The sequence below is a fragment of the Saccoglossus kowalevskii genome, chromosome 15 (genome assembly GCF_978046115.1).
Source record: "Saccoglossus kowalevskii chromosome 15, keSacKowa6.1, whole genome shotgun sequence".
Lineage (NCBI taxonomy): Eukaryota > Metazoa > Hemichordata > Enteropneusta > Harrimaniidae > Saccoglossus > Saccoglossus kowalevskii.
The window spans coordinates 34,000,205-34,017,215 of NC_140655.1; the positions used below are offsets into that span (position 1 = coordinate 34,000,205).

Genomic DNA, 17,011 nt, shown 5'->3' on the forward strand with positions numbered 1-17,011 from the left:
TATCGAAGGTTGTAGTCATAATCTTGTGATCAGAGAGGGAGAGAAGACTTGTTTTCATCGTTTCGAACAGTTTTAGCCAAATTTCCGACACGATGATGCCCAAAATACCCCTCAAGGTATTCGAATAATTATTTTGCTAAAATGTATTATATGCACCTATGATTTTTCAGCTGATTATTGATATTTTATTTTACAGAAGTGCTTGTTTTTACTGTATTTTATTTTTTATTCGGTCCTGGATTGAATTGAGATAAAATGTAACGTTACATGTTAATATTTATTTATCACATTCACGCTATAATTTAGTGGACGACTCGTGGTTGTTTATATTGTATATCTTACTAAAGTGTTTTTTTCTTTGATTTTCAGGCCATCGTGCTTGTACATTTCGTCTTAACTGTCTGGTAAGTGTACCCTCGCTTGGCCCCTAATCGTCGGCGATATTATGGTCTACGCTACTCAAATAACCAGGCACCGGTGTATCAAACGAATACCATTTTGATATTCTCAAAAATGTTTTGTACATTACATTAATATACATTTATTTATTTATTTATTTGCTACCAGTATGTAATTACAATTATTCTAGTTATGCCGATATTTGTCGGTTGTATGACGTCACATATTGCTTGACCTGAGACGTCTTATTTTGTAAACATGTTACCATAGTATTTGGTAATACTAGTACTAGTACCGGTAGTTCGTATATTGAAAATGAATTGGAACATATTATATATTTTATTTGCAGTAACCCTCGTGCAGGCTTGATGTGACCCATAACAGTTAACCCCAAACAAACAAAAACCCCATTGTTGTTTTTTATGTGTGAAAACATTCAGTGAATAGGTTCCTTGTGTATTTCGTTTTGATCGTCATGTTTACTGTTTCTGATCAATATGGATCTGTGTCAAATCTTGTGGTTTGAGCTTGATCAATTTAACCAACATAATTTTGTGATTTCTACCTTGATTTGTGAAATTCATATATATATATTTTAAATTATCACATTATTCACAGTTTTGCATCCGGTTTTACTCATGTCCGTGTTAAAACTGCCTCACATATTTATTTTTTCAATTGCGCTTACAAGTGAAATGTACCATATATGGTAAAGTGGGAAAATGTTTTCTGTTTCGAAGGATGTTTTGTCAATCCATATCAAGACATGTATTTGAAAGCATTAATTAATAAATGCTGAAAATTTATCTTCTTGTTGCTTGAATAATCGTAAAACAAATTCAAATGCATAATTTTTTATGAGATGCAACACTTTTTGTGTCAAGCAATAGTCATGGACATTGAATGTCACTGTTGTCTCTCCTGACTTTTTTATGTGAATTTGTAAGTCTGAGTGGTGGTGACATGTAGTGCATTTTGTCACCAAGACCGTATTCCTGTTTTGGGACTACATGACAAGGCTGTGTGACCATCTTCCTATCATAATGGCATTATGGCAATTCAATGTGCTATCCTGGTGTCAACCAGGCCCTGTCAAACACCTTGACCTTAAAACCAAGGTTCCCCCAAACTGGGATTCATTACTCTGTGACACACTCACCCAGGGTAGGGGAGGAGAGGGTTAGTGGTGTGACCCTTTTTAATGTTCAATATCTTTTTCATCTAGTGTGAAATATCTCTCACTTATATGATATGGTGAACGTCACAGTTTTGAAGTTTGAAATATTACATATACCATTTTTTCAAATTTGTTAAATTTGCTAAATTCTGATGCTTAAATGTCCATGCCAATTCCTTACTGATATATTACCATTTCGTCTAGAATCAGAAAGAAATTCGAACAGCCTGTAAATGTGTCGAAATTTTTTCTGTTACTGTAATATTAGGAACATGAATATTAAATAAATTGTTTTGTTTCTTCTTTAATAGTTGGTATTGTTTCCACCAGAATTTTAGTCAGTACTTTCCGCACACATTGGAGTCTTTGCAATGAGTGTGGTTGTATGTATGTATCTGCGTGTGTGTGTGTGTCTGTTCATTCCACTAATAATCTTAAGAACCATATGAAACTTGATGTATAGATGTTCTGGGCTAATGTGCAGATTTGATTTTATTGGGGGTTAAATCCATGCATATTAACTACCCAATTTGTATGATTATTAGCTAATTTTTAATAATAATCACATTTCAATGAAATTTTGTACATTGATAGTCTGTGACATTGCTCAGATATTATTAATTTTACATTAAAATCTGTGAATATCAATTACCTGATTTGCATAATAATTATTTTTCAGCTTTTCCATCATTATATGTATCTCAAGTACTTATCATTTTTTTGCTGTTTCATTCCTAAAACTTGTTTGTATTCAAAATTAATTATGACAGTGCATATTCATATTTAATCAAACTAGGATAAAGGAAAGGGCAAGATCACCAGAGTTTAATCAGATACAAGATGACTGAGTGTCAATCATTTCAATGTTAAAAAATCATCATAACAAAGCATCATCTTCTGGATCCATGGATCTCTGACATATTTATGTTTGAACTATATCACTATAAACAAAACTATATCTTAAATTGTATAACTAATGGGGTCTGTGCAATGCATGGATTGTTTGATTGATTTCAAACTTAGATATTGTCAATCTGCGATAAATCCCAAAGTTTGATTTTGAGTAGCACTGTTTTGTATTTACAGGGGAACACAGGCGTACCTTAACGGCAGTTGCTGGATCTCGCCTTCCTATGCATATATGAATTTCTTTGTCTTAGCAATAGGAATATGGGCTGTAGCTAATAAAGAAAGCATTGATTCAATACTATTGGTAAGTTTTTAAATTCTTCAGATTCTCTGTCAACAACTTTCTGAGCTTGCATTCTTTTTTATTGTGTCTCATTTTTAAAAACGCTTTAACTTTTGTTGCTATCATTCTATGTAATACCATAGCTTAATCTTAATGAAATATAACATTTTTGCAGTTTTTGCAAAAACCCATGAAAATTGCGGTTGATATTGAAATCCAATGATCTAATCAGATACACGCTCAAATATGATTAGTTGCTAGAAAAAACATAAATCTTCACATAAACACTGCAAGTCACTCCACACATACAAAAATCACTAGGGAAACAAATCAGCTGGTGATATGTTAGTTATATGATGTGTTAGATGTTATCTGTGTGTTCACATAAAATAAACATTCAAATGTTATAGCTCAGCATCTTGTTACTTTAATCTGCTAATTTGCCCAGTTTAAGATGAATAACAGTTCAAATTTCGACTCATTTGGTTTTTAAAGTCCAAAATATAAAATACAATACCGGTAGTTGTGTTCATGCTACATACAAACTAAAGCTACTTCCATATGTGTGTGTATCAGCTATACACAGTTGTGTCCACAGAGAGGGGCCTACAGTAGTATGAACTAGAGGACCAAACTTAGGAAGAAAATAAAAAATGCCAATTATTTTAGTGCCTGTTTAGGCCTAGTCAAAGGGAATTTATGTTTTTACCTCTTTCAGTTCATTTGTGTGCCTCCACCTTTAACTCAGACATGTTTTGACCAATCGTGTTCAAACATGACATACATCATTTCACACATGTGCATATTTATTCATTTGGTTACCCAAAGTTTGGCATTGGCATATATTGTTCAAACTTTGTATATGTTTTATGGGACTGCCGACTGGTAGCCATTTTGTTTCAGTGAATGTAGTTTTGAAGCCATATTTCTGACATTCTCTGACTGTTAATGTTTATACTTTATATATTTCTTGAGAACTTACAAGTACAATGTACTGCAATTGCTTGTTAACTTTTATTTCTCTGTATAATAACCCAACATTTTAGCTCTATTGTTATACAGCTATACAATAACAATGCAAATTCAGAAATAGAAAGTTGCAGAATAATACAAAGTGGTACAAAATATCATCCTCCGTTCATTTTTTTTGTTTATAATAATAATATACATGTATAATATAATAATAGGTGAGCTTATGTTGCTTTTTTGTCCTCATAGCTTCAAAAGTAACAAAGAAATTATAGAAAAACACCAACAATTGTTGACTAATCAAACGTTTTTGTTTCTAATTTTATTATAATTTTCTTTTTTACAGTTTTTGGTTCTCACATTCGTCAGTATAATCATGGATATGATCTTGATTGGAATTTACTATTCTCGTGGTTTTGACTTATTCTACACATCACCACATTTGGCTGAATTCCGATTTAGTGCTGGAATGGCTATATTAAATCTGCTGTTGAAACCTTTTACATGTATCCTACTTTACCACCAGTACCGTGAACGTGGTGGTGATTATAACATGGGACTACCAGGAGGCCATCCCGCTGGCAGTGGTTATGAAAACATAGATCAACCTATACCCAGTAATAGCCAGGTAGAGGCTGCCCATCCTCATTCCTCTATTCACGATGTTAGTAAACCACCTCTTCCTGAGTAATATACTCTGCTAAAAAATCTGTCTAAATACTTGCGTGTCATCCTCCACTCTTTAAAATGGTTTTATTTTTAGTGAGCAGATACTGGTAAGGCACATGTTCAAAAAAGTTTTCACTTTAAATTATATATTTAATTGTCTGTTTCACGACATTATAATGGCTAAAGCTAAGATTTACTATCTTTGGGTGACAACCACCAGTGAATAGTCAAAATTGTTGGCCAATGTGCAATGATTCGAAAATTCATAGATCTTGGCAGATTTTTAAAAATATTTTTGAGCCTCCTTCGGTCACTTCACCTTAGGTGTGTAAAATGCATACACACATACATGTTAAAAAAAATTGATGGTTTTATTGTAAGTATTTATTGTATCGTTACTAATCATATTATCAGGAACAGGAAATGCAAAAACAAATATTATGATTTAGATGCATATTATGGAAATGTTGTTACCTGCCAGTCATTGCTATTCTAATACTGCCAAATAATACTATTTAGTGAAGGGGTTGGGGATGACACTAACTTTCAACAAACATGTCATATGTTCTATTCATAATGTTACAGACTTCTCTGAACCGGGTTTGGACAGATTATACTGTAAAATTTTTCTTGGTCACTAACTGGAATAACACAATATGGCGGCTTATATCCCATCATGCACTGCATTCTCCCTTTGCATGCTGGGATAGATTGTTCTCGGCCTAGATCATTCCTCTCTCGTGGCAAGCAATAAATCTTAGACACAAATGGCATCAAGATTTTGTTGAGTCTTGTAATTGTCCCTCTTCAATCATTGCATCTTCTGCTTCCCTAAACTATGTAACCATGGTGATTGGATTACTAGACAGCAGGATAGAAAGGAACACTATTGGAGGTGTAAAAACAAGTCTCATGACACTCTTGGTGGACATTTGTGTTAAAGTAAATTTATAGTTTACTCATGTGTAACACTGGTGTGTAAAATAAAATGGACCTTATGCATGACCCTGTTACACATCTTTGTACTTTCCTATGAAGTTAATAAGTATAATAATGTACATACAGTGTTTATCTGACTAACTACATGTACTTTTTTGTCGAAAGAATTTTCATTGCAGTGAATTCATATTCACAGAAAGTACCAGGATGTGTGACCTTTTGAAGGTCATTCATATAACTGATTGGGAATTATTAAAATCTGAGTGACAGTTACTCTTCTGGGTTTGGAATTAAAGATCTTTTGTGTTCAGGAGAAGATATTTACATCACTCAAGGCCTGAAATATCTGCTAGTTTTTGTTATGGCCATAGTAATGAATTATGAGTGATGCTCAGATCTATAGTTTGATGCCAATCTGTAATCATGCCACCATTAGCTCTGTTGCTATGCCAACATCCAAATGAATTTTCTTTGGTTAAAAGGATGCTATCAAAGACGCATGGTTAAAATAGTCACCAACAATCATTATATTGCATGGTTAATGGGGTATGGCATCAATCACCAACTCAAACAATACTGTCACTGATGCATGATTTAAGTATGAACATGGCTAAAACACTTTTGACACAGAATATTTATGAAAATTGAAATTATTTCTTAGGGTGCCCGTACTAGGTAATTATGAATCTAATCTGCATGTACTAATTCTATAGGAAAATCAGGAACTCATTGCTTTCATGAAGACAAGTTTCAGTACCCCACTTTGTATTTGGTCACTCAGTAAAACACCAAGAATTCATAGTGCTTTTAAACTTTCCACACTTTTACTGTGTTTATCTTTGAATGCTGCTGTATATCTAGATTATTTTGGATAAATTGTTGCATAAAAGTTTGATAGTATTGCTTGATTCACACACGAATGTCAACCATGTGTACTCGTATTTTTCATAAAAATATTTGTTTCACTAACTGGTGTAATTAGACCAATCTATCCATTATACATTTCCAGTGATAAGTTTTACAATATTTATATAATCAGGTAAATCAACAGATTGAACTCAGTCACAAAGGTTTAGTATTGTATTGTTACATAGTGGCAAACATGTTAATTGTTTGATTTCATCACTAAAAAACACTTAAAAAAAAAATTCCAATGTGGTTTATAATCAGTCTAATCTACCCATAATTCAATGTGGTTTATAATTAGTCTAATCTACCCATAATTCAATGTGGTTTTTAATCAAGCTAATCTACCCGTAATTCAATGTGGTTTATAATCAATCTAATCTACCCATAATTCAATGTGGTTTATAATTAGTCTAATCTACCCATAATTCAATGTGGTTTTTAATCAAGCTAATCTACCCGTAATTCAATGTGGTTTATAATCAATCTAATCTACCCATAATTCAATGTGGTTTATAATCAATCTAATCTACCCATAATTCAATGTGGTTTATAATCAACATTGTTTATGCAAATTCAGTCATCTGAAAAAATAAACAGTTCAGCACTATTTCATTTTATTTTTCTAAATATGTAATGAAAAGTCACCCAAGCCATTGTATAGTTTGAGGTGTTTTAGTTGTGAGCTATGCATTTCTTAAATCAACCAAACAATCTAAAGTCCAAATGAGAATAAGGATTATTATTATGCTGTAAAGGTTTTAGTAAAATCAGAGCTAACTATTTATGCATGGTTATATTAGTTTCACTCATTGGATTTTTTTTTTTATTCTTTTTTTATTCATTTTGTTTTGCTTGAAGAAATACTGAACCAGAATAGGACTGTTCCTTCCTTTCATTGTGGTGTTAGAATCTGTATCCTGATCATCATCATCATCATTGTCGTCATGGTATTTCTACATCACTATAAAGATCCTGTCTGCTACACATGTGTGAAAGTTACCCAGTATTTCTTAAATTTTATGCATTTGTTTATGCTTTATTTTTCTATGTTATTTTGTTTTATGCAAGTCATTGACACAGATAATATAAAAGTCTTTAATTACAAGATAGTTGATGATTTTTAAATCTTCTACTTGTGCTTGCCATTTTTCAGCATGTCCTATTTCTCTTATATTTCTTCTGCTCATGTGCCTGGACTCCCTAGGCTGATTACTTTAATTAGTTGGATACCCTAGCTTAGCCTATAAATTCTGGCTTACATGCACTTACTAACCATTTTCTAGTGGTTGTTTTTTTTGACTGTTGTATTTAAGTATGTCTTACCATTATAAGGTTTTGAAGACTTAAAAGTAAGTCCTTTTTTTCACATTAAACAGTCTTTCACTCATCCATCTCATAATACATTTTGACAAATAATTAAGTTTATTTCACTTTCAATAAAACTTAGCAGTTAAAAAGGCAATTTTATTATCGACAAATAGCTTTGATGTCCCTAGGCTATTTTAATTTACCGGTACTGTCACATGCAGGGATTGAATTTTGTTTGTTTAGATGAGACTCATGTTAGGATCAAAAATTCAATATATGTGTCTTTGTAGAATAGATGCATCTGGAAAAAAAACATACACTCAATGGAATTCAGTATCCTCCCAGTGTAGTATGTTCAGTAGTACAAAATTTGGTTTCTCTTCTTAATAGAAAATGCAAACTTGCTTACTTTTCATGCTTTTTTAATCATGCGTTTAGCTCCAACTTACCACTGTATTTTTCACATGCTTCTTGAAATGAAATTAGTGCTAGAATAATTATGTTGATATATTATGTGCTGTAGTATAGTAGAATATTTGAACTCATTGAATCCAAATTTCGTATAAAGCACGAAATGTGTTATATATTGAGAATTCTGAATGTTCTACTCTAAGTGGCTACCATATTTGCTCTGTTAGTAGCACATGTGCTTAGGAAAGAGGTGTGTCTGATCAAAATAAGTCTAATTTTTAATGATTTAATATTTGATGCATGTCTTCTAATAGTGCAAATACCTTATTTTGTTTGTCATTTCTGCAGGGCTTTTCTATTTATTGCTCTTAGTGTACAGTAACTTTATTATATTTTCCGAGTAAATGCTATAACTAATTTATGAGCCTGTATTTATCAGACTTGATTGTCTTTAAATGAATCATTTAATCAATTCACCATAACAAATTTGCATAAAGATGATAGTGACTTAAAAGGCAATAAACTCTAAAATTATGAACATTTGATTCTTTAGGACACCTTTTACATCTTTATGCTAATTGATGAATGTTTGATTTTTCTGATTTTATTCAACCATTTGTGACACTGTTTTGTTTTATGGTATTTATAAAAATTTGTAATTGATACTTTGAAAATAGACCACTTAGACTTGTTGATAATTGAATTGTCATCATTGTGATACATCAAGTTGGAGGGTCTTTTCAATTCCAAAAGGGGTACAGTCACACTCTTTGTGGTGTTTGATGCAATCAATACAACGTGTGTAAAGTACATTGTTTAAATGTGTGCTAGGTGGCCACTCTAGCGCTATAAACAAGATGTAACCATGATGTAAAAAAAAAACCCTAACTTTGATCATATAATTCCTATGTTTGTGATTTAATTGGTTAGTGTCTTTCAACTTATAGCTGCATTATTATTTGTTCTTCTCACAATGCATTGTGGGATTGATATTCAAATATTTTCATTATGTTGAGTAAATACAGAGAATATCTATACTTTCTTTTACTACAAACGTAGAAGGTACATTAGACCCCTTAGTAATGTGTTTATATATTTGACCTCACTGTTGCTTCAGTATTCATAATGTACATGTAAAAGAAAGTAACATAGTTCATAAGTACAGAAATACAGCAGCTGGTTCAGTCTGCCCAAAATGCAATTTCAACTTCAAACATTTTAACAATAATTTGGGTTTATTGCAGAAAAAAGCCATAAATGCTGACAATACATACATTTTGTTGTCATACCAACAACGCACGTATTTTGTTGTCATACCAACAAAGAATGTATTTTGTTGTCATACCAACAATGCATGTATTTTGTTGTCATACCAACAATGCATGTATTTTGTTGTCATACCAACAATGCATGTATTTTGTTGTCATACCAACAATGCATGTATTTTGTTGTCATACCAACAAAGAGTGTATTTTGTTGTCATATAGTTCTTTGAAAATCTCAATATCGATTTGATCAATAGTTGTACATCAATGATACTTTTGTTTTTGAGAAATTTTACTATCATTTAGATGATGAGCGACTACCAAACACACAACTTGATTTTTTGTGGGCGTCATCTTGGAATTGCATGATGGGAACCCCTGCTGCTGTCTTCAATTGCTTTATGATATAATGTGTGATTAGACGAATGTTTCTCAGGATACAGCATTGGTGTGTGATTGTGATTAAAGTAGGCGTGTTCTCATCGCTTATTGTGATTAAACCATAAAGCTCTTTTTCTCTGTCTGTCGTGACCCTATTTCAAATTTCAGACTCTTGCTTTCATTTTTTGATCTTCAACAATTGAACATAAAGAGAAAAGTTTGAACCTTCCCTATTTTCTTATAATGGTATAGCCCATCCACATAAAAACAATAGGGACAGTCCAGAATATGGTAAATTAGAGGTGAGAACACTCCTTTAGAATAGACCTATTTTATGAACAGTACTATTTTTACATGTATACATTGTTTATGTATATGTTTGTGTTACTATGACAACAAATCACTGTATAGGGCGATATATTTGAATACCATTGTGTTTTTCAGCAGCATGTTTTCTGATATCATGACTTCACATAGTGGTTCCATCAGTTGTGTGTTTTTTTTTTACTAGTTCCATTTCCTCAGTCTTCTCAGATAGAACATATCATTATGGCTTGAGTACGACAAGAGACTTTATTGCCGACTAGCCTTCCTTTTGTTAGTGTCACTGTAGTCATGTCATGTTTAGTATGGCTTTTTTCTAAATAATCAATGTGTGTTAAATACATTGTTTGTTTACATGAAAATAGAAAATTTTTAACACACAATATCTAGTCGAAACAAAAACCATTCTGTGATGGGTTACTTGATGGAAACACTGTGAAAACAGATAATCAGAAACAGCAGTCTTCTTTATGATCTGTTTAAAAAAGAGGTGTTAGTAAAATGTGATTTGAATTATGGGTGAATTGTAAATAGATATTATGATATTCAGGGAATGTTTTAACATATGGAAACTGAGAACTCTATGTTTATTTCTTGACAAGACCCTTGTTTTCATTTGCATTTTGAATTAATGAATAGTTGAGTTTGTTGTATTCCAATGCTCTGCAAAAATTTGAGTGGTTTATTTACTAACTCTGTTTAGAAATCAGGCAACTTTCGAAAGAGAACCAGGCCTTTTTCTCGTATGTCTAAAGGGAACCAGGCCTCTTTCTCATATGTCAAATGAGGAAACAAAGCTCTTTCTCATATGTCAAATGGGGAACCTGGCCTCTTTCTCATATGTTGAAGGGAAACCAGGTTTCTCTCGTATATGTCAAAGGGGAACCAATCCTCTTTCTCATATGTCAAATGAGGAACCCGACCTTTTCTCATATGCCAAAGAGGAACCAGGCCTCTTTCTCATATGTTGAAAGGGAACCAGGCCTCTTTCTCGTATGTCGAAAGGGAACCAGGCCTCTTTCTCGTATGTCGAAAGGGAACCAGGCCTCTTTCTCATATGTCGAAAGGGAACCAGGCCTCTTTCTCGTATGTCAAAGAGGAACCAGGCCTCTTTCTCATATGTCAAATAAGGAAACAAAGCTCTTTCTCATATGTCAAATGGGGAACCTGGCCTCTTTCTCATATGTTGAAGGGAAACCAGGTCTCTCTCATATATGTCAAAGGGGAACCAATCCTCTTTCTCATATGTCAAATGGGGAACCCGGCCTTTTCTCATATGCCAAAGAGGAACCAGGCCTCTTTCTCATATGTCAAATGGAGAACCAGACCTCTTTCTCATATGTTGAAGGGGAGCCAGGCCTCTTTCTCATATGTTGAAGGGGAGCCAGGCCTCTTTCTCATATGTTGAAGGGGAGCCAGGCCTCTTTCTCATATGTTGAAGGGGAGCCAGGCCTCTTTCTCATATGTCAAAGGGAAACCAGACCTCTTTCTCATATGTTGAAGGGGAGCCAGGCCTCTTTCTCATATGTTGAAGGGGAGCCAGGCCTCTTTCTCATATGTTGAAGGGGAGCCAGGCCTCTTTCTCATATGTTGAAGGGGGAATCAAACCTCTTTCTCATATGTCAAAGGGGAGCCAGACCTCTTTCTCATATGTCAAATGGAGAACCAGACCTCTTTCTCATATGTTGAAGGGGAGCCAGGCCTCTTTCTCATATGTCAAAGGGAAACCAGACCTCTTTCTCATATGTCAAATGGAGAACCAGACCTCTTTCTCATATGTTGAAGGGGAGCCAAACCTCTTTCTCATATGTCAAAGGGAAACCAGACCTCTTTCTCATATGTCAAAGGGAAACCAGACCTCTTTCTCATATGTTGAAGGGGAGCCAGGCCTCTTTCTCATATGTTGAAGGGGAGCCAGGCCTCTTTCTCATATGTTGAAGGGGAGCCAGGCCTCTTTCTCATATGTCAAAGGGAAACCAGACCTCTTTCTCATATGTTGAAGGGGAGCCAGGCCTCTTTCTCATATGTTGAAGGGGAGCCAGGCCTCTTTCTCATATGTTGAAGGGGGAATCAAACCTCTTTCTCATATGTCAAAGGGGAGCCAGACCTCTTTCTCATATGTCAAATGGAGAACCAGACCTCTTTCTCATATGTTGAAGGGGAGCCAAACCTCTTTCTCATATGTCAAAGGGAAACCAGACCTCTTTCTCATATGTTGAAGGGGGAATCAAACCTCTTTCTCATATGTCAAAGGGGGAATCAAAACTCTTTCTCATATGTCAAAGGGGGAATCAAACCTCTTTCTCATATATGTCAAAGGGGAGCCAGACCTCTTTCTCATATGTCAAAGGGAAACCAGACCTCTTTCTCATATGCTGAAGGACTGATTGCTGCTTTCACACATTCTGATCACTTTAGGGCGCTGTTGTTGAAGGAATTTATCATTTACTTGTTTCTTCCTTTATAATGTACTATTATATGCAAGAGCATGTTTCTCAGATGGCTTTCATATACAAAGTTTTCTTTTCAGCCAGCAAAGATCAGCCATCCTTACTCTTTTGTTTTTTGATTTGTCAATAGTGCAATATTGGGATAGTTTCTATAAGGTAAAGTCCGTAAGTATTTAGTGCAAGTTTGTTTGGAATCATTATTATGCAGTAATGACAGCGCCCTCTATTGGTGTATTTACATTATCTTATATTCATGTACAGTCCAGTATGTACTGTATATTGTACAAACTGCCAAGAACTGTTGCCCAAATCATTGCACCGCATTCCTAATGTAAAGGTATTGAATATTAAATAACAGGTGTAGATATTTCGGTGTGTGAAATAAATAAACTGTCTGTGTCAATACATGTAATTTTGTCTGTCTTTCTGGGATATTGTATATTAGAGGTAATGTCAGGTGAGTGTAAAAAGATTTTACAAATGCACCTCATTTGACACTCGAACCAAACCATTTTACTGTTGTTTTTTTCCTTTTTCGGTTATTTCTGTCAATGATTGGATAGAAAAAAAAACGAACTACAAATACTCCAAGATTTTTTTGACTTCATTAAATAATATAATCGTTTTTGTAGGATGGAAACTTTTTGAGGTCAAAACCCCCCAACCCCAAACTAAAGGATATAAGTTTTTTTTTGCCTTGTATGGAAGTGCCCCTCACCATATTCAAATTATAGGATTCTAGCGAATGTATGTCAATATTGGAACCAATGTTTGTCAACACATTGCCTTATATGGAAGTGCCCATCACTTTATTTAAATTACGGGATTCTTGTGAATGTCAATATTGGAACCAATGTTTGTCAACACAATGCCTTATATGGAAGTGCCACTCACCATATTCAAATTACGCGATTCTAGCGAATGTATGTCAATATTGGAACCAATGTTTGTCAACACATTGCCTTATATGGAAGTGCCCATCACTTTATTTAAATTACGGGATTCTTGTGAATGTATGTCAATATTGGAACCAATGTTTGTCAACACAATGCCTTATATGGAAGTGCCCATCACTATATTCAAATTATAAGATCTTGGTAAATGCATGTCAATGTTAGTACCTAAGTTTGTCAACACATTGCCTTATATGGAAGTGCCCCTCACCAGATTCAAATTATAAGATCTTGGTAAATGCATGTCAATGTTGGAACCAATGTTTGTCAACACATTGCCTTATATGAAAGTGCCCATCACCAGATTCAAATTATAAGATCTTAGTAAATGCATGTCAATGTCAGTACCTAAGTTTGTCAACACATTGCCTTATATGGAAGTGCCCCTTACCAGATTCAAATTATAAGATCTTAGTAAATGCATGTTAATGTTAGTACCTAAGTTTGTCAACACATTGCCTTATATGGAAGTGCCCCTCACCAGATTCAAATTATAAGGTCTTAGTAAATGCATGTTAATGTCAGTACCAATGTTTGTCAACACATTACCTTATATGGAAGTGCCCCTCACCAGATTCAAATTATAAGATCTTAGTAAATGCATGTTAATGTTAGTACCTAAGTTTGTCAATACATTGCCTTATATGGAAGTGCCCCTCACCAGATTCAAATTATAAGATCTTAGTAAATGCATGTTAATGTCAGTACCAATGTTTGTCAACACATTGCCTTATATGGAAGTGCCCCTCACCAGATTCAAATTATAAGATCTTAGTAAATGCATGTTAATGTCAGTACCAATGTTTGTCAACACATTGCCTTATATGGAAGTGCCCATCACCAGATTCAAATTATAAGATCTTAGTAAATGCATGTTAATGTCAGTACCAATGTTTGTCAACACATTGCCTTATATGGAAGTGCCCATCACCAGATTCAAATTATAAGATCTTAGAAAATGCATGTCAATGTTGGAACCAATGTTTGTCAACACATTGCCTTATATGGAAGTGCCCCTCACCATATTCAAATTATAAGATTTTTGTAAATGCATGTCAATGTTAGTACCTAAGTTTGTCAACACATTGCCTTATATGGAAGTGCCCCTCACCAGTTCAAATTATAAGATCTTGGTAAATGCATGTCAATGTCAGTACCAATGTTTGTCAACACATTGCCTTATATGGAAGTGCCCATCACCAGATTCAAATTATAAGATCTTAGTAAATGCATGTCAATGTTGGAACCAATGTTTGTCAACACATTGCCTTATATGGAAGTGCCCATCACTATATTCAAATTATAAGATCTTAGTAAATGCATGTCAATGTCAGTACCTAAGTTTGTCAACACATTGCCTTATATGGAAGTGCCCCTCACCAGATTCAAATTATAAGATCTTGGTAAATGCATGTCAATGTTGGAGCCAATGTTTGTCAACACATTGCCTTATATGGAAGTGCCCATCACCAGAATCAAATTATAAGATCTTGGTAAATGCATGTCAATGTTGGAACCAATGTTTGTCATTGCATTGCCTTATATGGAAGTGCCCCTCACCAGATTCAAATTATAAGATCTTGGTAAATGCATGTCAATGTTAGTACCTAAGTTTCTCAACACATTGCCTTATATGGAAATGCCCCTCACCAGATTCAAATTATAAGATCTTAGTAAATGCATGTCAATGTTAGTACCTAAGTTTGTCAACACATTGCCTTATATGGAAGTGCCCATCACCAGATTCAAATTATAAGATCTTGGTAAATGCATGTCAATGTTGGAACCAATGTTTGTCAACACATTGCCTTATATGGAAGTGCCCATCACTATATTCAAATTATAAGATCTTAGTAAATGCATGTCAATGTTGGAACCAATGTTTGTCAACACATTGCCTTATATGGAAGTGCCCATCACTATATTCAAATTATAAGATCTTGGTAAATGCATGTCAATGTTAGTACCTAAATTTGTCAACACATTGCCTTATATGGCAGTGCCCCTCACCAGATTCAAATTATAAGATCTTAGTAAATGCATGTCAATGTCAGTACCTAAGTTTGTCAACACATTGCCTTATATGGAAGTGCCCCTCACCAGATTCAAATTATAAGATCTTGGTAAATGCATGTTAATGTTAGTACCTAAGTTTGTCAACACATTGCCTTATATGGAAATGCCCCTCACCAGAATCAAATTACAAGATCTTAGTAAATGCATGTTAATGTCAGTACCAATGTTTGTCAACACATTACCTTATATGGAAATGCCCCTCACCAGATTCAAATTATATGATCTTCATAAATGCATTGTCACAAGGTTCGTGATGGTATACATGCCGGGTTAAATTTAGGGTTTGGAGAAAAGGTATATTAAAATACAGCCAGAGGTAGGATTATTTCACAGCCGAGCTAGTAGACTTTGAAACACTTACACACCCCAAAACTCCTTCATAAAGAGACGCGTGCCATACGTGTGCCGGCTATTGATTACAAACACCGGTTAAGTGACTACCAAGAATGATAGCACCAGTGTATTGTGTAAGCAGATTCCAACTATGTTCAGTTGCCATGACAATGATTCCAGGTGGGGGACGTTATAAAAGGTCAAGGTAGACGCAGCCGCGGGAGAGAACATTAAGAACTGAGGCAGCGACAGCAACCGGAGCCAGCCTTGTGTTGCGAGTGAACGGGGAGAGTTAGTTCATCCCCACGTGGTGTGCAAGCTACTCGCCTAGTCGACGGACGTTGTGTAGATACAGTGGAAGACTGGGCTCCTTTTCTACGTGCTGTTCCACGGAACTTTTGTGTTCGACACGAATCCTACAAGGTATCCTACGAGAAACCAGGCCTGAGTATCGAACTGAATCTACATGTAGCAACGTTTCTACTATAACCCGACAGAAGCCGGTAATTATCACGCTCATTACACGCACATTAGGCTAGGGACCATTGGCTGTGTTTTGAATGTATTTTGGGTAACTATTTGGCTAATTTAGTGGTTAAATTATTGTATTCTTATTTGAAATTGTAACAGTATTAGTTTAATTGTATTTTGTGACAGCCCGTTTCCTGCTTCAACGTTTCGCACGCACGTCGGCGCAGTTAAGTAGCGGCGTCGTTCCATACGTAAAAGGTGCATTGCCTATTGTGAATCATCCCGGTTTCGGGTTGAGTAAACTGGTTATTCATGGGACGCCACTGCTTTATTCTGCCCTGACATGCGTGTTAATTTTTCCTATTGTACAGCGACCTATATCTTTGTTACGTTGATTCATATCAGCGAATTCTGTGTATCATAACCGGTTGTACAATTAAACCATCCTTTACGATATTACTGTGCATTTACTTGTGTGCGAGTGGGTCTGGTACTACAATAAGTTGTACAGGGAACAATCCAGGCATTAGCTGGCTTATTTTCGATATTTCAATCAGTAGGGTGTCAAAGAACCCACAACACGAGGTGAAGGCGTGCCTCTTATCACTTTGTGGTCGGATGCTAGCCTACCCCGTGACATGCATGTTAATGTTAGTACCAATGTTTGTCAACACATTGCCTTATATGGAAGTGCCCCTCACCAGATTCAAATTATAAGTTCTTGGTAAATGCATGTCAATGTTAGTACCTAAGTTTGTCAACACATTGCTTTATATGGAAGTGCC

At 34.8% G+C, this 17,011-nt stretch overlaps 1 protein-coding gene across 2 annotated transcripts; it reads left to right on the forward strand.

Annotated features, from left to right (window-relative positions):
* Positions 1–8: 8 nt before the first annotated feature.
* On the forward strand, positions 9–7,322 carry LOC102808342 (type-1 angiotensin II receptor-associated protein-like). 2 transcript variants are annotated; one of them, XM_085490746.1, is made up of 5 exons: positions 9–116; positions 370–404; positions 2,663–2,789; positions 4,084–4,365; positions 7,113–7,322. In XM_085490746.1, the coding sequence occupies exons 1-5, from the start codon at positions 93–95 to the stop codon at positions 7,119–7,121; spliced, it is 477 nt and encodes a 158-aa protein (XP_085346872.1). In that variant the 5' UTR covers positions 9–92; the 3' UTR covers positions 7,122–7,322. The 2 variants fall into 2 exon arrangements, with proteins under 2 accessions (XP_085346872.1, XP_006817648.3); XM_006817585.3 differs by lacking the exon at positions 7,113–7,322 and having other exon boundaries at positions 4,084–4,531.
* The last annotated feature ends 9,689 nt before the right edge of the window (positions 7,323–17,011 follow it).

Excerpts from the sequence above, each read along its gene's own strand:
- LOC102808342 (XM_006817585.3), top strand. The coding sequence starts at position 93 with ATGATGCCCAAAATACCCCTCAAG. Across the intron at positions 117-369 it reads TGCCCAAAATACCCCTCAAG|GCCATCGTGCTTGTACATTT; the intron begins GTATTCGAATAA and ends TTTGATTTTCAG. Across the intron at positions 2,790-4,083 it reads GCATTGATTCAATACTATTG|TTTTTGGTTCTCACATTCGT; the intron begins GTAAGTTTTTAA and ends TCTTTTTTACAG.